Source organism: Rhynchophorus ferrugineus, unplaced genomic scaffold, assembly GCF_030347505.1.
Source record: "Rhynchophorus ferrugineus isolate W39M unplaced genomic scaffold, kcgeb_rfMv2 rfM11, whole genome shotgun sequence".
Classification (NCBI taxonomy): Eukaryota; Metazoa; Arthropoda; class Insecta; order Coleoptera; family Curculionidae; genus Rhynchophorus; species Rhynchophorus ferrugineus.
In genome coordinates this window covers 32908663-32934675 of record NW_027472590.1, presented here as the reverse complement: position 1 = coordinate 32934675, position 26013 = coordinate 32908663, and the positions used below count along the sequence as shown (strand labels likewise).

The following is a 26013-nucleotide window of genomic DNA, read 5'->3' as shown; positions in this document are numbered from 1 at the left end:
AATAGCGATGTTATAATTATCGATAGTACGATATATCGAAAAATAACCGAGTTATACTATGTAACTAAGTACAATGTAATAATATGCCGTTGATGATCTATAACCTGCATAAAAGCAGCGCGAAAGAGGCCACTCGAAGCGGTCATTCGCAGCGGAAGAATTATTGCTGTTTTTCCGAGACGAATAATTGAATAACGCCTAAGCTTCGAACCGGTCTAGTAGAAGCGGACGGGCGAAAGAAGGAACGGCCATAAAATGGCTCCCGAATCCCCCGACGCCCATATTGTCGATTGGAAGGAGCTTTTAGCGTGTTTTTGTTTCGGAGAGCAGTCTTTCTGAGAGCTTTTTTAAGCAGGCAATAGTTAAAATGATAATTTGGCGGCGGAATGGCATACTCGCGACTGGAATACTTTAAAAATGGCACTTTTCAATGTAGACAAAAGTAATGGAATTTATTTAAATCGGCCGTAATCTAAATATATTTTCTGTGGCCTACAAAAGACGAAATCTTTGCTATTTCGGCTTTACTGAACACTTTTTTTTAGTAAATCACTTGTTAAATGGCATTTTAACTGTTTTTTGCTTCTTTGGTAGAGTCTCCGACATCTGTCAGCAATAGTGAAGGCTTTTAGTATGCTATGCCTGAGACAGTGATACTTTAAAAGCTTTTAGAGCACTTGAAAGTGAAGAGAATCATATGTTAATGAAAAGTAATACAACAACAAACGTTGTAAATACAACCTTTTAATTTTCAACATAGGTGTTGATATAACTTTGCTTACTTTACTACTTATGGGCATGAGTATTATACTTCAGTGTCGATGTGGATAGCTCCTACTTTTTATTGCCACTCACAAAACCCTACTGAAAAATCTGTCAAGCTTTTTTACTGCCAAGCAATGAAACCAATATTGATACAGTTCGTAATGATACTTTCAGTCAATTCGTATGTTAATAATTTTCGTAGGAGATATAAGCAAATAGCAAGAAGAATGGTTTTTTCAAGATATAAAAGAATGAAAAAAACACGATACCAGAGACGATGTAATATCAACTTGATAGGTGATTACTATTGGTTACTTTACAGAGCACAACAAAAACTATGCAAGAAATTTAATAAAGGTTATGGAAAACAAATACAAAAATATGCACCCAATATTCACATTTTACAAATTTAATAGCAATTTTCCTTATTTTTAAGGTATGAACTGATGTCATATTGTAGGAGAATGGTGGATAATGAGCAAAAGTGATAACAAGATTTCGGTACTCACCAATACAGAAGATTTAGGCTTGACACTGTTTTTACAAATATTTTTTTGATTTCTGCAAATTCCTTTGTTTAACCATTTATACCAAATGTATGCCCTTTATACAGATTTATATGAAGTAAATTTTCTTTTGAAATATATTTCTTCATCTTGCATTCAAAGAAATATATAATATTTAATACCAAAAATTAAATATCACTAGATTTTAAGGAAATTTATTTGTATTTTTTTTATAAATAAGAAAAATTATGTCTATTAAAATAGATTTATGGTTTAAAAGTGTAACAATTTGCTAAAATAAGTCATTGAAAGTCAGTGAAGTAAGTTAAAAAATCATTTTTCGTTATTCATTGTTGATGAAGGAGTTACGAAAAATCAAATCTGTGTAAGTACAAAATTCTATAATATAACTAGTTCCAATTAAATGTGTATTATTGAGAGTAATTAGTGAATGTTGACCCGCTTTAACGTTAAACGATTTTTTGTCACGGATTTAATTCCTAGCAAAGGCCCTAACACAACAAAGTAACAATCAGGAGGGCAAACTATCGTCCGCAATACGGCCATAAGTCAAATAGTCATCTATCGCAATGTAAATTTTAACTCTGCAGCGGCAAATTCAATTAGTGTCAATCCCTCTAATCTGACTGGTCGTCGATGGCGAGCCCGTGTTTCATGACGGCGACCGTAGATAATGCGAGTAATTAATCCAAATCCAATTAGCGCAGACCACGCTGTTAATTTTACGTTAAAGGCCAACGAGCTGTCGTCCAATGGCGAATATATAACGATTTTATAGGTATTTATTACAGAGATGCACGATCCTATAAACAGGTGCACGCAGTAAATACAAATGGTAATTTTGCCATAAAACCACCCTCCTCCACCCACAAACGCCTTTTGTTATCACTCGTCGCTAACAAGAGTTCCAAATATTTTATGTTATGTAAAACTATATTAAACAAATTTTATATAACAGGTCAATTGAAAATTCCCCGGCCTAACACATAGATGGCGCTACTAAATTTAAATCCATATGTTTTTTAGTTAACACTAACCCTCAAAAGATGCGTGTATAAATTTGACAGGTGTCGGATCATTAGTTTCTGAATTATAGCAATTTGAGTTAAACAACTTTTGTTATTGTGCAAAAATGGATAAGAAGGAATTTCGCGTATTGATAAAATATTGCTTCTTGAAAGGAAAAAATACAGTTGAAGCAAAGACTTGTCTTGATGCCGAGTTTCCGCCCCAGGAAAATCGACCATCAAGGATTGGTATGCTAAGTTTAGACGTGGTGAAATGAACACCGAAAACGGTGAAAGCAGTGGACGCAAAAAAGACGTTGTTACCGACGAAAACATTTAAAAAATTCACAAAATAATTTTGAATGACCGTAAATTCAAATTGAATGAAATAGCAGACACTCTAAAGATATCAACTGAACGTGTACATCATATCATTCACGAATATTTCGGTATGAGAAAGCTCTGTGTAAAGTGGGTGCAGCGCCAGCTCACTTTTGACTAAAAACAACGACCAGTTGATGATTCGGAACAGTGTTTGAAGATAATCAACCGTAATAAACCTGAGTTTTAGCATCGATATGTGACAATGGATGAAACAGGGCTCCATTATTAACTCCGATGTCCAATCGACCGTCATCCAAGTGGACTGTACACGATGAACCCGCTCCAAAGCGTGGGGAAATCGGGAAACAATCGGGTGGCAAGGTTATTACGTCTGTATTTTGGGATGCACATGGAATAAATTTTCATGCACTACCTTGAAAAAGGAAGGACCATCAACAGTGACTATTACATAGCGTTATTGGACCGTTTGAAGGACGAAATCGCCGAAAAACGGCCGCATTTGAAGAAAAAGAAGAAAAAGTGCTGCTTCACCAAGACAATGCACCGTGTCACAAGTCAGTGAAAAGAATGCTCGTTTGGAAGAAATTTTCGTCGAATGAAGAACTGATCGCTGAAACTGAGGCCTGTTTTGAAGCAAAGGATAAATCGTATAACAAAAGTGGTATCAAAAAGTTGGAGGGTCACTATAATCAGTGTATCACACTTGAAGGGAATTATGTTGAACAAAAAAACCTAATTTTGCCAAAAAAATGTTTTTTACTATGGTAGGTCGGGGACTTTTTTAGAATCTCATTTATTTCTGAGATTATTAGCTTATTTACTATCGACTAGTGAGTAGCCAACTTATAAATGAATCAATGAAGACAATATGAAAATACGTTAAAAGCTGCAAGGTATAAATTATTAACAAAATGTTATATGTTAAGCTATTGTCTGATTTGTGAAGACAATGAAAAATGTATGTTACTTATGTAGTTACATTTAATACAAATACTACTGAACAAGATATGAAAATATTTTACTTTTTTTATTCATTGTTATCAATCGTTACCAGCTAACCCACAATTTTTTTCGCAATAACTTCAAAATTAGATATATATCTAGGATAATCGATTCTTACTTAGTTTCCATAATAATAATGTTACATACATTAATTAATGCTATTTTTTCTGTTAAACACACTTCGCAGAACTTCAAGATCAAATGGTTTGATTTATTTGATTGTATATGAGTGTTATTGAAGAGTTGCAATACTTTTTTATTAACATGAGAGTGGGGTCTCATGTTAATACCATCATCATCATCATCATGTTAGACCTCATGTCTTTTTGTGATTCTCAGAAGGTATTACTGTTTTGAAATTTCATGGAATGCGCAAATCTCGAAAGGGTAGAAGCTGTGGAAAATGAAACTAAATATTGTGGATTAATATATATTGTACTAATTAGTATACACTGTATTAATCTTTCTTAATTAAACAATATAGCAGTTCACTTAAAACATTCAGTATTTCGAGAAAATTTTCTCGATATTTTAATATAAAAATATACAGATATAATGTAACCTTAATAAATTTAGAATCATAAAAAAGAGCAACACTAGTAAATTCGCATTTATTTTAATCCATTATATATTTCAACGGTTAATGGATCCTATTGAAGTGTTGAGTAAGCCGTCGAGACTTCTGACGAGGAGGGGGGCGGGGTTCGAAAGGGCGGCCTGTTTTGTTCCAAACTCGGCCGATATATTTTAATCGTCCTGCTATCGTTCGGGCGAAAGTAAGATCCGTTGTAGTTTCGGAAGTGCATTTTCTGATAGTGCTTTCCATACACCTATACATCATTGTTCCCGTGGAAATAATAGCAAACCCTTGTATCAGTCTATTAACAAGAGGGATTTATTTTCATTTCCGACAAAATAGCGTTACATTCGGCAGAAAGCCGTTCGATGTAAGCCCCGTTCCTTTTAAATCTTTAATTGGATTCTGCTTTTAGTTCTCGTCGGCGGCGGTTCGTCTCGGGAATTATTCTTGTTCGAATCGACTTTTCTATTGTGTCTTGACAAGTCCTAATTCTATTTTTCGATGTGAATTATAACCATCTCGAAAAATTAAATACCCCAACAAACTAAACATAATCACTGACATCGCCGAAATGCTTCTTATTTAAAATAACATCTAGATTAACGTAAGTAAATTATTAAATTACTTTATAATTATTTATAATGTAATAACATAGATTTTTTATTTATATTTAAAAAAAATTGACAAATTTTTCAATCTACCTTTAGTAGCCATACATCCTAAAATAAAAGCTTCTCTCTAAATTTCAGCTGTTAGTGCACAGCAACTTCAGTCTGCTTTTGATGTCGTAATACCCTGAATTTTAACAGTTTTTATACAGAAGACTTTAATCCAACTGTTGTGCATTGTGTATTTTACAGCTCCGACAATTTTGCCCATAATTAACTATGTCAAGAAACTCTTTAAGTAATTGCGAAATGACTACGAATCAATCAGCTTGTCTTCTTTTCATGCTAATTAATTTGATTGCGGTTAATTAAATTGATTTAAAGAGGACAACTTTATAATGGCATCGAAATTCTACCGACTATGCCAGTTATAAAATGTGTAAGGTTTAAAAACAAAAACTTTACAAAATATTACTTACTTTTATTTAACTCATCACATCCGCATCTCACAATCAGACATAAACGCACCAAATAACCACTACATAACATATAAATTTATTTTTTTACTTAATCTATCCATTATAAAACAAATTCGTTTAAAACAGCTCATTAAACAAACTCTTGGATCTTGCGTGACAAGGTATAGATATCACCAAAACAAAATTTTCTATTTCAAGGTACCTGTTTGCAATCGACTGAGATATAAAGAGAATTTGAACGGGTGAAAATTGAAGACAATCGAAGAGAATGAGTTTCAAAAATGCTTTGATAATTTGTTTAAGTTGCTATAAGTGTATTTTTTTCAGAAGGTGGCCACTTTAATGGCGATACAATAAATTTGGATAAATAATAAGCATGCTGTGTTTTATTACCCAATAACTGGCACTTTTTGACAGAATGTATATGCGATAAATAATGCGCAATGTAATTTTTTCAGATATTTCTTTTTTATGTATTGTTCCAACAAAATTATAGTTTAAAAATATTCTTTAAAGAACTAAATAAATAATTAAGAAGTACAAAATAATCTAAAAAATTTAAATCGTATCGTATATTTATTTTATCTAATAATAGCTCAATGGTCGAAATATAATTTTATACAAAAGCGATAAAAACTGTTTTATGGATAAATTAATCTCTTCGCTCTTAAGTCAAGTTGTTAGTATCTTCTCACAAATTGGTACACTTCTGTGATGTTAAGTATTATCTGCTCTACTTTTTATCTAAGGTGATATTTCAAATTTAACCTACCATGGATCCGTTGAGGTATCTCGCTGATACTGCTTGAGGAATTGGGCAGCCCTCAAATAATATAATTAGGTTTTCGTCGCAATGTAAAATTGACATCGAGAATTTTCGAACTAATAAGATTTTTACTAATATATTTTCCAGCCTCTAGTATATATGTAGATCTTGTTGACTGCCATTGGTAATTTTTCTGTAGCTCTAGACAGAGATATGTCTTTTGCTATAATGATTATGTCGTCCGCAAATGTCCCTATTAGTGTTTCTTTTATTTTTGAGATATTAGCAGTGTAGAGCACATACAGAGTGGTGATCCGAAGCTCTCAATTTTCTTAAGAAAATATTGTATGTGTATTTAGAATGTCCTATGGACTGTTGCCTTTCAAGAGGGCTGCAATATGGCTTCGTTGAATAAATATTAATAAAATTACACGACTTTAGAATTATCTACTAGGAAAACCCAAATAACGTAACACACGTCTTTTGATTTCATTTCACACATATTGTTTCTGATAGAAATAAAACGAGTTCGTTTGTTTAAGTGAAAAATCAGCTTCTTAGTTTGTTTTCGATTTGACGTCGTCCAAATTGAGCCATTATCTTTTCGGGTCTCGCTGTGTGCATTTCATCGACTGTCTGGCCTAATTGCGTCTTATGGCGCGGCCGAGCTCCCATCCATCCGGGCCCGCCATTTCATTTTCGCCAACAGCTAATGGACCCTTAATGGGGCATCCAAGGCGCGAGGAAATAACCGCGCGCTCTCACTGCCGTCGTTTCTAATGCAACAAAAACATTTTTCGACTTTTGCTAATTGACGCTTTTAGAAGAGCGACCGAAACGCCACAGACGCTCCGTAATTACCATCAGCGCCGGATGCTTGCGTTTCCGTACGGCAACGCCATCCTGCGGTGATGCTTCTTTTTTCGTATACAGCGTGTTCCGCCTTCGGTTAATATTAACGAAATTAGTGTGGTCTCTCCCACAAGAAAGCAATTCTGATAATTAATTTTGTTTACAGCATTTTTCAAAATATCTTAACCAGTAACAGTTCAATAGAAAAGTCCCCAACCTGACACATAGATGGCGCTACTAGAATTAAATCCACATGTTTTTTAGTTAGCCCTAACCCTCAAAAGATGCGTGTATAAATTTGACAGCTGTCGGATCATTACTTTGTGAATTATAACATTTTGAGTGAAGCAAATTTTGTTATTGTGTATTAAAAAAATGGATAAATAGAATGTCGTATGTTGATAAAATATTGCTTTTTGAAGGGAAAAATACAGTTGAAGCAAAATCTTGGCTTGATGCCGAGTTTCCGGACACTGTCCCAGGAAAATCAACCATCAAGGATTGGTATGCTAAGTATAGACGTGGTGAAATAAACACCGAAGACGGTGAACGCAGTGGACGCCCAACAGAGGTTGTTACCGACGAAAACATTTTAAAAAATCCACAAAATGATTTTGAACGACCGTAAATTGAAATTTAAGGAAATAAAAGACACTCTAAAGGTATCAACTGAACGTGTACATCATATCATTCACGAATATTTAGGTATGGGAAAGCTCTGTGCAAAGTGGGTGCCGCGCGAGCTCACTTTTGACCAAAAACAAGGACGATTTGATGATTCGGAGCAGTGTTTGAAGATGATCAAGCGTAATAAACCCAAGTTTTTGCCTCGGTATGTGACAATGGATGAAACATGGCTCCATCATTTCACTCCAAAATCCAATCGACGGTCATCCGAGTGGACTGCACATGATAAACCCGCTCCAAAGCGTGGGAAAACGCAACAGTCAAGTTATGGCGTCTGTATTTTGGGATGCGCGTAGAATAATTTTCATTCACTACTTTGAAAAAGAAAAGACCATCAACAGCGACTATTACATAGAGTTATTCGACCGAAATCGCCGAAAAAGGGCAGTATATGAAGAAAAAGAAAGTGCTGCTTCATCAAGACAATGCACCGTGTCACAAATCAGTGAAAACGATGGCAAAAATCCATGAATTGGGCTTCGAATTGCTTCCTCATCAACCGTATTCTCCAGATCTGGCCCGCAGCGACTAATTCCTATTCTCAGATCTCAAAAGAATGCTCGCTGGGAAGAAATTTTCGTCGAATGAAGAGGTGATCGCCGAAACTGAGGCCTATTTTGAGACAAAGGACAAATCGTACTTCAAAAATGATATTGAAAAGTTGGAGGGTCGCTATAATCGGTGAATCGCCCTTGAAGGGAATTATGTTGAAAAAAAAACTAATTTTGCCAAAAAAATGTGTTTTACTATAGTAGGCCGGGGACTTTTCAATTGACCTGTTACTCTGTAACTTAAGCAGTTAAGAAACTGCTTAAGTTACATTAGTTTTTCTAATTATCATCAGTAACGTTTTTACTTGACATAACCAATCACACCCCCGGCATTACGTTCAACCAATTTTATTCCTAGCGAGTGCCGCATACTACATAATCCAGACTTTTTCGCGACCATCTCGCAACTGAAATTAACTCCAGTCTGATTCGGTAAACATAAAGGGAGGCGGAGTTAATCAAGTAAGTCTTGATAATGACTTGATAAATATAATATGGGGAAGCGCTTTCGCCAAACTTAAGCTGTTAGATAGTTAGCTTAATTGTTAGTGTTAATTTCCTGAAGGTAGACACTAATGCTTTTTGGAGGAGTTACCGGGGGAAACCTCATTAAACTACATCGGAGTTTAATCAAATGTATGGACGGGGAGGGGTGGGCGGCGGCTTTGCGAGAGATTACATTTTGAACTTGAAACGCGCCTCGTTCAATGGGAAGAAAATTAGACCAATTAATTTTACAAATAATCATTCATATGTCGACAGAGTTGGAGATACGGGAAAATTATAAAATATGTACGGTTAAAAAAACAAATTTTAAATAATCAGTGTTATAGTTGTTTTATATTTCTTTGGGCTCGGCACCGACTTCAAACTGGTCAGCTGGTAGTAGTTAAAATAATATTATAAATAGATGAATAGGTTTAGGTAGGTATAAGGCTATATTGTGTGTATATCACTACATAGTATAAAACAAAGTCGCCTTTTCTGTCCCTATATCCCTATGTGCGCTTAAATCTTTAAAACTACGCAACGGATTTTGATGCGGTTTTTTTCAATAGATAGAGTGATTCAAGAGGAAGGTTTATATGTATAATATATGCATAATATACTAAGGCAACATTGCTAATTTTAGAGGTTTCTAACGTGATGTCGTAAATTAACCTATTTTTTTAGGCTTATTTAGCAATTAGCAAAAACGCTGCCTAACCCTACGAGTTAGATCAAATTAATGTACTACAGTATTGTACACCATAAAAAGGTCTACAAAAAAGTCCGCGATGGTATATGTTTATCTTTTAGGGATAACCCACATTAACCATTTTTATTGTTTACTTTTTACGTGAGAAAATGGCTTATTTACGAAGCTATTTTAAGCAGTACGGCATTAATCCTTATCGAATTAAGTACCTTAAATATAGTGTGCAATTAATATAGATCAATATGGTTCCTTACAGCATGTAAATTAAACAAATATTTTCGGAGATATTACAAATTTAAAATTTGCGTTTAAAAATGTGTAATGTAATAAAAATTGTATGAATTTAGATATTCCAAAGATAGCAGGAAATCTTCATAGTAAGTATAGGGGAAGAGGAATTGTTTTACTCCAAATTTAATGCGTGCAGGCCAAGGGCAGTAATGAATGAACCAAAAATACTGGATCGATTTTAATCATGTTTTCATTGAGTGACATAGGCATATATATTTTATGCCCGTGCAAAGTCGGAGCGGGCCGCTATGTTTTTATATACAACGTTCATATTTTTTCTGTAGTGTATTTAATTTAGTATCAGCATTGCACCCGTGCGAAGCCGGGGCGGGTCGCTAGTAGTAAAATATAAAATACGTGTAGCAGATAAGTCAAATAAGGCTTTTGTTTATTTCTATTTAGTTATTACAACGATTATTATGTACATATTTCATTACAATGGAAAGGCCAAGTAAAGCTGCAGACCGTATGAAAAATAGAAATAAAGAAACAATGATGGAAAGGATTCAATAAGGAACGCTTCAGGTCCCGGGGTCCGCCACCTAACCCAGGTGATTTGACAAATGTTCTAGCTAAACAACAAAAAGTTATCCTCGCCGCAGAGAATCGAACCCGTGACCTCCGTTTGGGAGCTAAACGCTTTAACCACTACACCATAGAAGCAGTTGTCTACAATATTTCTCCGACAGTACCGAGTGCTTAACAAGCAAACTGAATGGCTTTTGCACTGAACGACTTCCGAATTTCCGTCACATCCAGCTCAGCAATAACATTATACACAAATATCTGATTATTTGAGGTAAAAAATATGTGAAAACTTTGTGCGTGTCTTTGAATTTTGAGCGTTTCCCTCGATTTCCCCCTCTTCCCTCAACATATCCTAATTTGGTTCCGATGGGACTACCTCGGAAGTGCACTCTTTCGAATAAAAAAAGAGTTTTGAAAATCGGCCCACAATTGACGAAATTAAATGCCATGAAATCAACATATGTAAATTTCACTCATAAAAAGGCATTTTCACAGAAGGACAGGGCTCAGGCTTTCGAGCTGGATGGTGGAGTGGCCGCGAGGATGCGTTAATGGTCAGTTCAATTTGTTTGCGGAGAGTCTGAAAGCCGATCTTAAAAGGTACCTTTAAAGACGTCTCAGAAAACAAATCTTGAACTTGGAGAACGTCGCTTTTCCTGTGGTTCTGGGAATTCCTCACGAACCAGAGCCCATTAAGGATTCTTCTGACTGTTTTTTTTTTGAAACACCTAAAAACGTTTCAGCTAATAAGGCACTTACTGACAATAAACGCTTGACCCATATAATAATGGATCCAACCAGTACATTACATTACAGTAAAAGTACATTACCAGTAATTCTACAGAAGACATTTGATGAGATGAGACAGTTGTTGAAGAGACCGTGTTGATGAGTGGGAATAACATGTTCGATATGCCTTGGTTTTTTTGAATGGATTTTTCATTCTGAAGGATCTACCTAAATCTTCGGATGAAGAGTAGACCTAGATCGACGGCCCTTTGCAGCCGTTGAATTGGGGTATTCTCGATCGTCAGACGCCAAAAGCTACTCGTGGAAGATAACATTACATTGATAACAATATACAATATATAACTTGTATAAAATATTGTTTTACTTAATATATTAATTTTTTAACATTCTTATTCACTGAGGTATCGACAAACGTACTATATTTACGCGCAACGCCACAGACTTTCTAAAGTTAGATAACAGTCTAAATTAAATAAATATTAAAATTTTACAAGAACAAACCAATACTAAAATATAGACGAATGAGCCAGACCTTTCTCGAACCGAACAATTCGAAAATACAACTATAACAAAACACAAACGGCAACGCAATTCCGACTAAAATTTGAACAACCTGGATTTTTGTAAATAGAGCTTTATATATTTTCAATTTTTTGTATGCTTTGTCAACTACAATATATCCGGACAACTTCCACGTCGCCCTTCACTTCGAAAACGACAGAAACTCCATACAGCCCACTCGTCCACTCGTAAATCTTTCAGTTGAAGAAATCATAAATCTGCAGTGGAGTGTGTTGTTTAGACCAGGATTCCTGATTTTGATCTCGAGGGCACTCACATTTTTCGACCACTAGAGGAGAATACTGGTAGAGCCTATGTGTTTAAATCACCCACGTTCGCTTGTTTAAAAAATGTCAATATAAAAAGGAAAGAAGTTTTACGTATACAATATAGGTTCATTTTATCATTTTGTAGTTTCCAAGATACAACACATAGAAATTTGATAATTTTATTAAATAGACAAGAATTTTCAACATTTGCACAGAAACTATAAGAGGTAGGAAATTGGCGTTTTCGCGAAAAAAATCGTCGTTTTTTTTATCCCTTTAACTTCCAATTGTAGAATATTATGAACAATACTTTGATTATTCTATAATGTGCCAATTGTTCTTAATAAATATCTGGTAAAGTGAAATGAAAAAATGATCGGAATACATGCCAAACACTTAATTATTTATTATCTAACCGATAACTAACAGAAACCACATTATTATAAAGTTCTTAAAGTGATAGGACCCACCATGGATTACCATGTTAGCCAAAAATCACCGCACCTCCACCAAAATATTTTATATATACTCACGTATTTTTCCGAGATAACAAGGCTTTCTTGGCAAGGGTCGTTTTTGCGTTAAAGGCGTAATAAACACAAGCGCCATAACCGCGTCATCTCGCGTAAACAACCATAAAGCCCCAACACACATATCCATTAATTTATCAAGCTGCACAGTATTTTCTGAAAGTTTAATGCGAGACTGCAGCATAAAGCTCAATATAATTGCGCCCTATCCGAGCGCTCTTAGCGAATTCTAATCTACTAATTAATCAAGCCGGCAGACCGCCCGTTCTCGACATTTCATTAGCCTCCTTCGTCTCCTGCTCCGCGTACGCAATTGAATTTTTTAATAATTAAATTGGTCCTACCCCTCCGAGTTTTTTTAATTAGCGGGGAGAGCGCGCCACCCCCCGGACCCCGACATCAAAACGAATAGTCGTCGTTTTGGCGTCTTGGCGATTATTTGCGCAGGCACGAAAAAAGTAAACAGTCATTGTTTCTGCCTTTTTATTATCATGAGATCCGTCCGGAATAATTTAAAAGAAAGTTATGTTGTTTGTTTGTTTTAGTCACCTTAAGGCAGACCATATCTTCTTAATTTTCTGATTATAATCGCGGCGATGCAACGGGGGAGATATATGGTATAAGGTGTATATTATGTATATTCGTAAAGGCATTTATTGTTAAAACTCGATACAGTACATAATAATCAAAATATTCCTCACATTTTCCCAATTCTTTCGCATCTTCCTGTCAATATGATGATATCGAGTCGAAAGAGCGATGCTGATTTGGCAACTATCCGATCATCCATCCATCTTTGCACTTGTTCGACATTTCGAAACCTTGTGCCAACCAACCATCTGGTGAGTACGATAAGCGCGGCGGAATTTCTCATTCGAAATGCAATTGGAACTTACTTTACTACTTCTGCAATACGTGGCCGAGTTTTTTCATGTAAGAGGGTAACTTTGCATCTGTTATTCCTTATTGCTGGTCTTTTGGTATTTGGTATTTCTTACATATTTTTTGAGGTTAGATTTCATGTATCAATTTCATCTTCAATGATCAATTATAGGAAACAAATGAAACCAGAGTGTGTTCCTTCAAAAAGATATTAATTGAAGTAAGAGCTCTCACAAAACAAAATATCATTTGCGTCTAATTACATCAAACAGCAACCAACCACATCTCAGTAAAACACAACTGTGGCTGAAAACATGACGGGTCAAAGCAAATGAAACAGAATCTACTCGTGTAACTTTTACTCAGCATAGGATAACATGATTACCACTGAATATAAATACTCTCTCAGGATGCTTGGCTACAAAGACCTTAGCATGTATCTAGACGGGACGTCTAACTTGGAAAAAGCACATACTTGCAAAACGAAAACTACTTATACTTAAACTATATCAAATGTATTGGCTCATCGGACGCAAATCCAAATCATCATTAACTATTTTTTATAAACTATACTTTGACATATCTGGTCATATGGAATCCAATCATGGGGTACTCTTAGCAAATCTAATGTAGCCATCATCCAACGGTTCCAAAATAAAGTGTTGAGTGTCATTGATGATGCTCCGTGCTAGGCTTCTAATGAAGTAATACTGCGCGAGGGATAGAGAAATCACAAAGAGTGTAATTCAGAGTGTTTGTATTAAGAACTTCGAAAGAATGTTAGTACACCTCAATGTACTTGATAATCAGCTAAATGTGGGACACGGTAGTGAATTGGGTAAACTAAAATGTTCAAGCGCCTAACGAAAAAGCTATAAATACTAATATAATAAGCCTAAAAGCTCGCGAAGACTCACAATGCAGATTCCCTCTGAAATAAAAAACAAATATCGAATGGTTAACGGAACAAAAGAGGAACGCGGTCGGAAAACAATAGCCGCGCGTCCGTGAACAGACGGCAGCGCCATCTGCAACGGTTTCTTCGTGGCGAAATTAGCCGTCGCCTTAATTAAAATAGTTAAGGCTCGGGCGGTCGGAGAACGGAGCGCAAACAAGCGCTACGGGACGGGCGAGGAAACGGGAGACGGAGGGCTCTCGGCTCCATTATGCGGTCTCTGGTAGTCTGTCTAGAATAATTTCCGTTTCGGAGAATTATTTTTGGTCTAATTATTATTCGTACACAAGCGAGATAATAAAAACGAAAATAGTACCGATATCTAGCCTAGAATCTAGAATATAGCCTGAAAACACTCAATTGATGTATTTTTCGTTCTAATCCCGGTTTGAAATGAAATTACTATTCAAAATCACTTTACAAAACGCATTTCGACCAAAGACGGAAATGCGCTTCGTGCCCCTTCGCCTTCGCCAAATCAGTCCCCACCCCCCTTCCTCGCAACGCCTTTTTCCATCGACGCGGTCCGACTTTTCATTTACATAATGGAATAACAACAAATGCATTTTGTATTAACTCCGGAGATTTAATGGGCCGGAGGCAGGCGAGCGGCGGGCGCCATTACACAGTCATGACATCTGCAGCCAATTTGGCCCAAGTGCTTTTTACGCGTCGGCCAGATCGACTTTGACGGTCGCCGGAAGAGCTTTTAGGATTAGGGGGATGGGGATACGGTGGCGCTGGCTGGGAGGATATGCCTTGAAGAGAACGTAGTTGGCTCGTGCGAATAGAAACGTCACGCGTCCAACTTGAAAATAAGTGCGAATATTCGTCAAAGTCGCCATAAGGTTAAGTTGTTATTTATCTGACATTGGCTTATTTTTCGACCTGTTTACATTTCGCGTGGTAAGTTAATTGATTATAACTCGAACGTCCGCATATTTTAATTAATGAGTATTCGGTTCGATGTTAATATAAAATATAAATACATTTGTCTTAGCATTTTGTATAGTATTTTGAGTTAAGCAACTTTTATTACTGTGAAAAAAATGGATAAAAAGGAATTTCAGGTGTTGATAAAATATTGCTTTTTGAAGGGAAAAAATACAGTTGAAGCAAAAATTTGGCTTGATGCCGAGTTTCCGGACACTATCCTAGGAAAACCAACCATCAATGATTAGTATGCTAAGTTTACACGTGGTGAAATGAGCACCGAAGACGGTGAACGCAGTGGACAGATCTCAAAAAAATGCTCGCTGGAAAGAAATGTTCGTCGAATGAAGACGTGATCGACGAAACTGAGGCCTATTTTGAAGCAAAGGACAAATCGTACTACAAAAATGGTATCGAAAAGTTGGAGGGTCGCTATAATCAGTGTATCACCCTTGAAGGGAATTATGTTGAATAAAAAAATAATAATTTTGGCAAAAAATGTGTTTTACTATGGTAGGCCGGGGACTTTTCAATTGACCTGTTAATAACACAAATTTATTGAAGTTGGAAATGAACTGAATAAGCGCTATTACTAACCACCAGGTAGTTCAATTATATCGAGGTTCATCATCTATTGGTCGACATTAGAGTTAAAAAGCGCGACGACATAATTTTATCTTTTTGTCTCCAGAAAAAAAACATAACCAAAAGTTCATAACCTAAAATTTAAACTCAGTATCGTCATCTGACCGATCTTAATGTGGCCCGAACCAATGCACGTCCCCGGTATCAAGCTCGTGTGCCGCGGAAATAGATCCAAACTGAATTGATGACATTACGGTGGCAGTTTAAGGAATTGAGTCGTCATAATGGACCTAGAGACGGTTAGGGATCCAATTTTCTTTTGAGCGGCGAATGTCGAACGATTGAATCGAAAGGGAGGCGACGGGTGTAGGGGGGGATAGATGGAACGGGAGGATTTTCAGCGGTTGGGGGATGGCGATGGGAGGAGAAAACTCGGACCTCGTCTAGATCCGGTATACCGTTGAAGAGATTAGTTGGATTACTTGGCAGCTCCTTTTAGGCTGATGGAGATGATGAGCTGTTTGGATTTAACCATGATTTATTCGTGCCTGACTTTGACATCAAAAATCAAATGGTGAATTACTAAAAATGATAATCATAAAATAAAAAGACATAAGATACGATTTCCCATATATAAAATAAGGGCGAGAGAAGCGGCAATATTTATTACATTCATTCTAGTTCTACATTGTTATTGTCTTAAATATTATAAACTAAAAATGAATTAATTGCATTTATTTTTTATCTTTGCAATCTTATTTATTTTTTTTATCCGCTGGAACAAGCAACACCATTTTTTGGCAGTTGTACACAATTAATCGTAATACCAAAAAAGAGCAATATTTGTTGGCGATATGTATTGAATATGAATATGTACTAATATGTATACCCATTCATTAATAGGAATATGTAAGTAATATTTAAAATGCTCCAGGCATTTATAATTTATAATCAGTCAATTATAAAGCCAATTTGGACTTATGACGTGCAAATATGGGGTTGACTAAAACATCAAACCAACTAATAATCCAACACGTCCAGAACAAAGTTCTACGGTATTTTTACCAATGCTTATCACTACGTAACCAATGAAGAGCTGCACGATGACCTTGGAATCAAATGGATATACGAAGTGATTCAAGATTTGGCCTTAAAACATGAAATAATGTTGCTAAATCACAGCAATGTGGAAGCAATACATCTACTGGACAACAGGCAGGAAATCAGAAGACTGAAGCGAACCAAACCACGCGAACTTGTTTTATTTTAATTTGGGAAATACATAACAAGTCAGTTGAAAAGTCCCCGGCCTACCATAGTAAAACACATTTTTTTGGCAAAATTAGTTTTTTTATTCAACATAATTCTCTTCAAGAGTGATTTTTGCAGTACGATTTGTCCTTTGCTTCAAAATAGACCTCAGTTTCGGCGATCACCTCTTCATTCGATGAAAATTTCTTCACAGCGAGCATTCTTTTGAGATCTGAGAACTGAAACTAGTCGCTGGGGGCCAGATCTCAAGAATACGGTGGTTGAGGAAGCAACTAGAAGCCCAATTCATGGATTTTTTTCGTTGACTTGTGACATGGCGCATTGTCTTGGTGAAGCAGCATTTTCTATTTCTTCAAATGCGGCCGTTTATCGGCGATTTCCTCCTTCAAACGGTCCAATAACGCTATGTAATAGTCGCTATTGATGGTTCTTCCTTTTTCAAGGTAGTCATTAAAAATTATTCCATGCGCATCCCAAAATACAGACACCATAACCTTGCCAGCCGACCGTTGCGATTTCGCACGCTTTGGTGGGGGTTCATCGTGTGCAGTCCACTCGGATAACTGTCGATTGGATTTCGGAGTGAAATGATAGAGTCATGTTTCATCTATTGTCACATATCGACGCAAAACTTGTGTTTATTACGCTTAATCATCTACAAACACTGCTCCGAATCACCAGCTCGTCGTTGTTTTTGGTCAAAAGTCAGCTCGCGCCGCACCCACTTTGCACAGAGCTTTCTCATACCCAAATATTCGTGAATGATATGATGTACACGTTCAGTTAATATCTTTAGAGTGTCTGCTATTTCATTCAATTTCAATTTACGGTCATTCAAAATCATTTTGTGAATTTTTTAAATGTTTTCGTCGATAACAACCTCTTTTGGTATGTATTATTATAAAACAAAATATTTATTTCAATAATTCACAAACTAATGATCCGGCAGCTGTCAAATTTATACACGCATCTTTTGAAGGTTAGGGCTAACTAAAAAACATGTGGATTTAATTCCAGTAGCGCCATCTTTGTGTTAGACCGGGGACTTTTCAATTGATGTGTTATAATAAAAATACACCATAGAACTATAAAAACTATAGAAACACAATAGAAAAAGTAGTCAATTGCTAAACAGTCGATAGTCAATTTGACTCGATAGTTCCCAACACAAATTATTATTAATTATCAATGATCTAATGGTAATTGTATTCCAGAATCCAGAGTGGATCACCCGGGAGTCACCGTCAGAACTGCAGGTCTAACAGTATCGGGTCCATCTCCCGTGCCAGTGTCAACTGCTACCAATAACTCCTGCGCTACGGGAACAGGTGTCAAGGACTGCGCTTCCTGCGGCAAACGAATCACCGAACGGTTCCTGCTCAAGGCCATCGACCTGTTCTGGCACGAGGACTGCCTTAAATGCGGCTGTTGCGACTGTCGCCTTGGCGAAGTCGGTTCCACGCTCTACACCAAAGCCAATCTGATCCTGTGCAAGAGGGACTATCTCCGGTAGGTACGCTGTACTCTACTCCCAATTGCCGTTTTCACGTTCTTTTTATTCCAGATTATTTGGCACGACCGGATACTGCTCCGCCTGCACCAAGGTGATACCGGCCTTCGAGATGGTCATGAGAGCGAAAAACAACGTTTATCATTTGGAGTGTTTCGCGTGTCAACAGTGCAATCACAGGTATTTTTTACATCTTTTTTCTTCTAGTCTCCTTTCTTCCATCTGGGGTTTATTTGGACTGGACCTGTTGCCTAACTACACTAGTGTATAATTTTTTTAATAACCCGTAGTATAATAGTCACGCGATGTAATACCTTTCCGAGGTAACGACTTCCGACTTTCCGGCTATACGTCGTCGTTATTCGGTCTGGAGAGCTTTCAGTTGTAATAAAATTTCTTGTGTAAAACGACAGTTTAGCTTTGATAATTTTCTAAACATCAATTTTTTATACTAAAACGTCTACGGTATGCAAAATATGCAGCGATTTTCATTGCTTCGAGATTCACAAATTTCGATAGTTCCTCGGCTAAAGATACTTCGAGTAACTAAATGGCGATAGCTATTGAACTGCAACGCGTAGGTCTAAACTGGACGTACTTTGACCAAGCACCATTAAACTATGTTAACGAATGCTTGAACGTCAACCTGTTTTCTTTTCTTGATAATTTTTTTGATTCCGGAATTCAAAACAGCCGATACACGTCATAGTTGAAGGCTAATATATTGCCAATATCACGCTTTTGTGATCTTCTATGGATTTCTAAGCGAAAAATGGATCCAAGTGATTTTTGCGAACTCTTTTGAAGCCAGCTTTATTAAGAGAGTTTTGCAGAGACTAGATCAAATGGTAGCAGAATAAGGCAGACGGTAGTAGATTCACATTGTCGCCGATAGATACCGCTGATCAAAATATATGCAAGCACCTAATATCCACATCCCCATTAACATAATTTTTCTAAGTATTTATGATCCGCATCTGGTGTTGCGCTCCTAGTAAGTGATACATATATCCTTGTATCTGCAATTGTTTCAAATCTTGTTAACTTATTTCTGATTCAAATTTTAATATTACCGAAAAACTTTCATGGTATAAAACCTTGAAAGTGAGCATTGTCCTACACATTATTTAGTGGTTAGAATCATTTCCCATCCTAAAAACAAATGAGCGTAATAGTGGCACCAAAGGTGGCAATTATACCTTTCCAGCGACACTACATTCACCCAGTACTTACAATATTAACAAGCGATAATCATTTCCCCAATGGTAACTGATTTGTTAACAATGACATATATTATTTCTACTTGCGCTCACTTTACAGATTTTCTGTTACAGATTCTGCGTAGGCGACCGTTTCTATCTCTGCGAAAACAAAATCCTGTGCGAATACGATTACGAAGAACGATTGGTGTTCGCCAATATGGCTTATAATCCCAGTAGCTTGGCACATATACGAAGACAAGTCAGTAACCTTCAGGTACGACCACATCACCATAAACAACGATAAATCCACAATCAAATTTTCCAAATTTTCAATCTTCTTTATTGGCGTAACACACTAATCTCAAACTAATCACTTGAAATGTTCGAACTAGTTTTAACAGCCTGAGACTAATCTCTTTCAGCCAGTAGCGCAGTGTCCAAGAGGCCCTAAAAGGCCGAGGATGACGATTACTGATCGATCTTATCCTCATCTGTCACACTGTGCTGATCTGCTAAGCTCGCCTTCGTTTTGCAGCGGGAAGACTTCGGAAGAGCGACTGCGGCCGCGCACTAACATTCGAGACGACGGCAGTAGTGGCTACGGCAGCCCCGACTCTGAGAACTTCGATCTGCACTGACACGAAGGCTTCCACCAACCATTGTTCTTTTTAGTCCATTTCGACCAAATCTTAAACGAGAGACAAGAAACCGACGTGTACATAACGATGTTTTATGTGATTTTTGCTTCTTCTGTTATTATTTTATATATGTGCATTAAAATACTCCTTTCCGATAGATATATTATCCATAACCACCATATTAAACATCATACTATTTATTTCTCACAAAAGAAATATTTAAATTGTCAATATCTGTTTAAAAAAACACAAAACAAACCTTTATTTTGTTTATAATCGAAAACAAATGCCACCGATAAAAACAAATGACATGTGTCAACCTATAAAGTATATTAATGCACAGTATATCGAGACTATGGAGACGCGATAGGTTTAATAAAATGTCAAAAATGCCATTAATGTGATCGGTTCCTAACCTAACTCAAGGTACATTAAAAATAAGATCCATTTTAATCCCAAATAACGTTTTGGGAACATTACGGGCTTCCTCAGTTCCTCCTTTCATTCGCCAAATCGAGAGCCCTATTCCATTCATGTTACAATTTACGTTGTTATCTCATTCATTTCATACGAGATATATATAGCTTTTTATACATATCTGTGCTACTTGAGTCGTTCCTGTTAAAAGTATTTTTCTAAATATATATATAATAGTGTTTCTATTGTATTTGAATAAGAATAATAAACTTGTCTGAAAATGTAAAAAGCGTTTTATGCTAGAGTTGCGTTATGTATATTTTCTATCTTCTTTTATTTTAATTTATGTAATATACCAGGATTATCACTTTTTTTATGGTATTTTGAAATTGTACATAATAAAATGTAATGTTAAATTTAATAAGTGTTTCATTTCCTTATTGTAATATTTCCTAAAATGTACTAAAAACGAAATTAAACCCTATTTTAAATATAAACGAATGCACTCTCGATATCCATACATTAATTTAAATTAATAATGTCGAAAAAATTATCGATATGTTTTTTTGGAAAAATAAAAAAAAATACTAAAATATTCATATATATAGACCCATTAAAAATCAATATTCTCTAAATATTTTTAAAAACAACGATATTGGTAATAAACCTATAAAATGTAGTATTAAAATGCCCATAAACTTTAAAATTAACTACCAATTTTAAAGTTTTAAAGGAATTTAAGAAATATTTTAAATTTTTCTTTGAACATCTAAAAATGTCGATATTTTATGAAAAATATCTATATATTGATATAATTACCTATCGATATTTCTTCGGCAACCCTAATTTGGAATTCACAGTATCGATACTTTTTCGAAAAAATATCAGCGAAAAATACCGATATTTTACCACAAAATATTTTTCCACATTCCTATTTTGAAGTTTGTGAACGTAACCTCAATTCCGAACTAATGATTTATTAAGTTTGAAAAATGTTTAAGGCAGTAAGAATTGTTTCTAAGAAACAGTTCTTGAAAACCATTGAGTTTTCCAAACAAACATATATCAGAACTTTTCTCTCACAGGCTTATTATTGCAATGAAATTTGGAACGAGAGATTATCGAGTCCGGTTTTCAAAAAAGTGGTACCTGAGGATTTATATCATGATTTAGAGCAACGTTATCAAAAAACTAAGCATTTAAGTGCTATAGATGTGGATATTTTTGTTAATACGATTACTGACTCGCATTTTTCTGAAGAACTTCTAGATCTGGTTCATAAGTTGAGACTTACGGCAGATACAAGTAACACATTAAATGCAACAAGTCATGCTGTAGTTAGAGCTCTTTTAAAATTTGGAAAAATTGAAGATCTTATGGATGCTTTAGATGATCGATTAAATTATGGATTGTTTATTGATTACTACACGGCAAATATTTTAATGGATACATTTTGGAAATCCAAAGATTTTGCTAAAGGAGTTAAAATAGCCAGTATGTTAATGTTACAAGAGGAAGTTGAACATCCATTATCTTGTGCGTTTAGTTTGTTACACTGCTTTAATTATTTACAAAATCCAAAAGGTTGGCCACAGGAAGAAATCCTAGAAGATTCTGAAGATGAAGTAAAAATTAGAGTCAAGTTCTTAAGAAATCACTATGATGATCAACATTTTGATTTGAAAGATGCAAATAAAGTGGCAGGTAAAACTTTGATGATGTTTTGTAAAAATAAGAATGACCCTTTGCATCAGAGTTTTTCGATATTGGGTATGGCATTATTTGGCCAAACAGAAGCTTTGAAAAAGATTTTTTCTAATATCAAACAACCTTTGTTCAAAGAGGTCCTTGACTTAATACCAGAAGATAGTGAAATTAAAAATGCTACCAACCAGTTGCCCAATCAATCAGTTGACATAAATAAATTTTTAATGGAAAATGTGGAAAAGGTCTACCAACAAACTTCAGAAAAAGATATTTATGATCAATGTGAAACTTTCAAGAAATGGGAGGAGGAACGACTCCAAGCCTTTGAAGAACAAAAAGTAAGGTTGAGTAATGCCAAGAGATTGCAGGACATAGAAGACTTAAAAAAAGCTATGCAAGAAAAAGAGGAAAAATTATGGTTCTTCGACAATGAAGATCAAATTGACTTGAAGATTGCCAAAAAGAAAAAGTTCTACCCAAAGAGATGGTTTGGTCATAAGAAATCACCCAGGAAAATTGATGAAACATATATCCCCCCTGAGGTTCAATCTAAACAAATTGATGGGAGTCATTTGTCGTAGTTGATACTAAAGTTTTGTAATAGGTTACTAAAATAAATATTTAAAATGAATATTTTGTCTCATCTGAAATTCCCTTTACTTTATTGCTTATTGCTAATTCACTCAATAATATAAAATTACTTCTGTCTTTATGTTTCTTTTATAGCATTTTAGTGACTTGTTACACCAAACTTGGACTTGAAAATCTCCATTCAGTTTACAAAATTTTTATGCTGAATTGTTTGTCTACTAATAAAGAATTGGTAGTGAAATAAAACTTAATTTCTTCTTTCTTCGAACAAACTTAATTGGTTGTAGTTTGATTATTTAAAAAAATTGAATATAAAAAGTTCACACTTCATACACTTTATTTATAAATAACTGTTACAATATAATCATTTAGTTAATAGTTTAATTTCATTCTGTATCTCTTTCAAATCGCTCTGAGCCTTTTCTAGTTTATCTTTAACTTCTTTGTTGCATTCAGTCTCAACTTGCTCTTCCAGGTTTCTGAACTCCCTCTCGGCTTGACCCACATCTATCACAGCCTGCAGGATGCCGTTACATTCTTCTCTTAAAGCAGCTAATAATTTATAAGCCTTTCTAGCAGTTTCATTCTGCTTACAGTCCTTTAAGATAATAAATAAAATTAGTTGATAGAATTTGCGAACATACTATTATCATCATAACCCTCTGGATAAATCAAACAAAAATATTGTAGGTAAAAGGAAAAAATAAAATTGCAGCAATGTATGAAACAAGCCTAAAATATACAGCAGAATTAAAATCTTATATAGACAAAATGTATTAAAAGGGAAACATTCATGTAAAAAATTATACAAAATTTATGCTCAGAGTTATCACTTACGATTAATGTGTTTTTAATGTTAGTAAATGTGACAATATATATTGTATAATAATCAAAAATAGCTTTCAAAATTACTTACGAAAAATATCAGTTCGTCACTAAGTGTAAACGACCTATCCACCTGGCCAGTTAAATTATTTATATCTTTTTGCACATTCCTAGTGTCCGACAAAATTTTCTGTATCTCCAAATCTTGCTTTTTGATATTAGCCACTATTTCTAAAATCCGTTCGGTGTACGACGCTCTGTAATAGTTTGGTTTGTATACATTTGGTATATCCACCAAATCAAATGCTTACCTGTTATTTTTATTATTTAGTTCCTTGCACTTTTGTATGAGTACCTGCTCGAGAGATGATTTCTCTTTAAAGTCTATCATCAAATTCTTGTGAACATTTTTGAGGCTCCGGTACTTATATTCATCGCTATGATGCTTTAAGTTTTCAGAACTCAATGAGCTACAAAATAAATAATTATTTGTAAAGGTAAAAATTACCATACAATAAACCCAACCTTTTCAGACTTCTGTGTTCTTCCAATAAAGGTGCCTGAATCTCATTCCATTGATTTGCTAGTTCAACCGAACGATGTTGAGCTTTTTCTATAGCATGTCTCAATTTATTTTTATTGTCATCATTATGTAGTACCGCCAGAGTTGTATTGACTATCTTCAGTTTCGATAAAGACTGATTCAACTGCTCTTTTTCTACTTCATTTTGCTCTATAATCTATGTAACATAATTAGTAAAATTAGTAACAATTTTGACCTATTCAATTACTTTATTTAGTTCTTCTTCCAACTTAGTTACTGAATCCTGCAATGACAATAATTCTTCTTTCTTAAGTGACCAATTAAGTAAGATTAAGTCTGTGCTATTTTTTTCAGTATTCTCCTTGTCACCTTTTGTAGTACTAGCACTATTTTTTTTTAAATCTAATTGAGGCACATTTTCTAGTATTTGTGAAGTAATATTTTTATCAATTGGCTCAGTCCTTAAATGATCTTTCCAGTTACAGCAAGATGAAAAATCAGCTGGTTTGTACAATAATGAACTGATCAGTTGTTTTTTAGTACAATGTGTTGTAACTATTGGAATGTCTAAAAAATCTGTAATTAAGCTGGTTTTGTAAATAAATAACAAAATATGTAATATTCACTTGAACTTAGTAAATTTATAGATTCCACAGGACAACTGCCACCAAAACTATTTACTAATATCTCATCTGTATATTCTCTAGTACCATTTTGCAACAGAGCTGTGGGCAACCACATACTACTAAAATAATTCCGTAAACTAGTCTGTATTTCCTTTAGAGATCTGGAAGCATATCCTGTTGGCTCTAGAGTAACAATAGGACTAGCCTCTTTTGGAAGTCTCTCAATAAGGAACATCAAAACTCTACGTACTTCAATCTAAATGCACTAATAAGTGATTAAGAAAAAAAGTAATACAAAATCTACCTCATTACTATATAAAATGGTTTGGTAGCCCATATCTCCTTTAAAACCCATTTCTCTAATATGTTCAGCAATACTAGAGGCAACCTTAATTTTCGCACTCATTGATCCAGGCAATTCCTTTGGTAAAATAAGTTCTGGGTTTATTATTTCTAGACAAGTTGATATCGAAGTCAGAACAAGATTCGGATTGAATTGCTTTAGATTAGAAATTTCATCACTTATTTTACTGAAAAATATTCAGTATAATTAAATGTAAAGCAGCTTGAAGCATTATAACTAACCATTGTATGTTATTAAGGGAATCAATAATAATTCGATCTACTTCCTCCATTCTGCTATTCTCAAATCAAACAACACATTTAATTAACATAAATAATATATCTTTAAATATAGAGTTTTTTACTAGCATTGGGACCTATCGACGAAAACAAGTATACACTATTTAGTAATTAACTACTTTTTACTATCAACTGTTTCGACTACTTGAAGTTATAATTTATAACTATTTTACTAATGCTGGTATCTTATAATGACAATGAAAATTATTTTAAAATAGAAAATAATGCGATATCAAATAAAAAGTAATAACGTTGCATGACAATTTAAATTTTTGTAGCCCTAAATATTTAGATTATGTATAAATGTTAAATCGAACGGAAGATCTATTATTTGTCAATAGTGCATGTCCGAGCAAATTATTTTATTCAACATAAATATAATTAACAA

The 26013-nt window shown here is 34.9% G+C and overlaps 3 protein-coding genes across 7 annotated transcripts in view; 2 read left to right on the top strand and 1 right to left on the bottom strand.

Annotated features, from left to right (window-relative positions):
* The window catches only part of LOC143204640 (LIM domain only protein 3), a 63872-nt gene extending 43452 nt beyond the window's left edge, over window positions 1–20420 (top strand). For 2 of the 3 annotated variants that reach the window (XM_076417332.1, XM_076417331.1), the window contains 4 exons: window positions 18138–18432; window positions 18488–18613; window positions 19768–19909; window positions 20058–20420. In XM_076417332.1, coding sequence (XP_076273447.1) covers window positions 18138–18432; window positions 18488–18613; window positions 19768–19909; window positions 20058–20273 — 779 coding nt within the window. In that variant the 3' untranslated portion in view covers window positions 20274–20420. The remainder of the gene's footprint in view (window positions 1–18137; window positions 18433–18487; window positions 18614–19767; window positions 19910–20057) is intronic. The other variant, XM_076417333.1, reaches the window with a different exon arrangement.
* Window positions 20421–21633: 1213 nt separating this feature from the next.
* LOC143204759 (uncharacterized) lies at window positions 21634–23028 on the top strand. The gene has a single exon (XM_076417552.1). It carries the CDS (start codon window positions 21683–21685, stop codon window positions 22976–22978), a length of 1296 nt encoding a protein of 431 aa, XP_076273667.1. The 5' UTR covers window positions 21634–21682; the 3' UTR covers window positions 22979–23028.
* Window positions 23029–23307: 279 nt separating this feature from the next.
* Window positions 23308–25750, bottom strand: LOC143204758 (coiled-coil domain-containing protein 22 homolog). Of its 3 annotated transcripts, XM_076417550.1 has the most exons (9): window positions 25691–25709; window positions 25569–25622; window positions 25288–25513; window positions 24984–25239; window positions 24605–24933; window positions 24339–24553; window positions 24125–24283; window positions 23905–24070; window positions 23308–23586 (listed from the first exon to the last, which is right to left on the bottom strand). In XM_076417550.1, exons 2-9 carry the CDS (start codon window positions 25616–25618, stop codon window positions 23353–23355), a joined length of 1635 nt encoding a protein of 544 aa, XP_076273665.1. In that variant the 5' UTR covers window positions 25619–25622; window positions 25691–25709; the 3' UTR covers window positions 23308–23352. The 3 variants fall into 3 exon arrangements, with proteins under 3 accessions (XP_076273665.1, XP_076273664.1, XP_076273666.1); XM_076417549.1 differs by having other exon boundaries at window positions 25569–25750; XM_076417551.1 differs by having other exon boundaries at window positions 24605–24924; window positions 25569–25749.
* Between the last annotated feature and the right edge of the window lie 263 nt (window positions 25751–26013).

Coding starts and splice junctions, on each gene's coding strand:
- LOC143204758 (XM_076417549.1), bottom strand. CDS start 25,618: ATGGAGGAAGTAGATCGAATTATTATTGATTCCCTTAATAACATACAA. Junction 25,514..25,568: donor TCCCTTAATAACATACAATG/GTTAGTTATAAT, acceptor AATATTTTTCAG/TAAAATAAGTGATGAAATTT. Junction 24,284..24,338: donor GAACACAGAAGTCTGAAAAG/GTTGGGTTTATT, acceptor TTTATTTTGTAG/CTCATTGAGTTCTGAAAACT.
- LOC143204759 (XM_076417552.1), top strand. CDS start 21,683: ATGTTTAAGGCAGTAAGAATTGTTTCTAAGAAACAGTTCTTGAAAACC.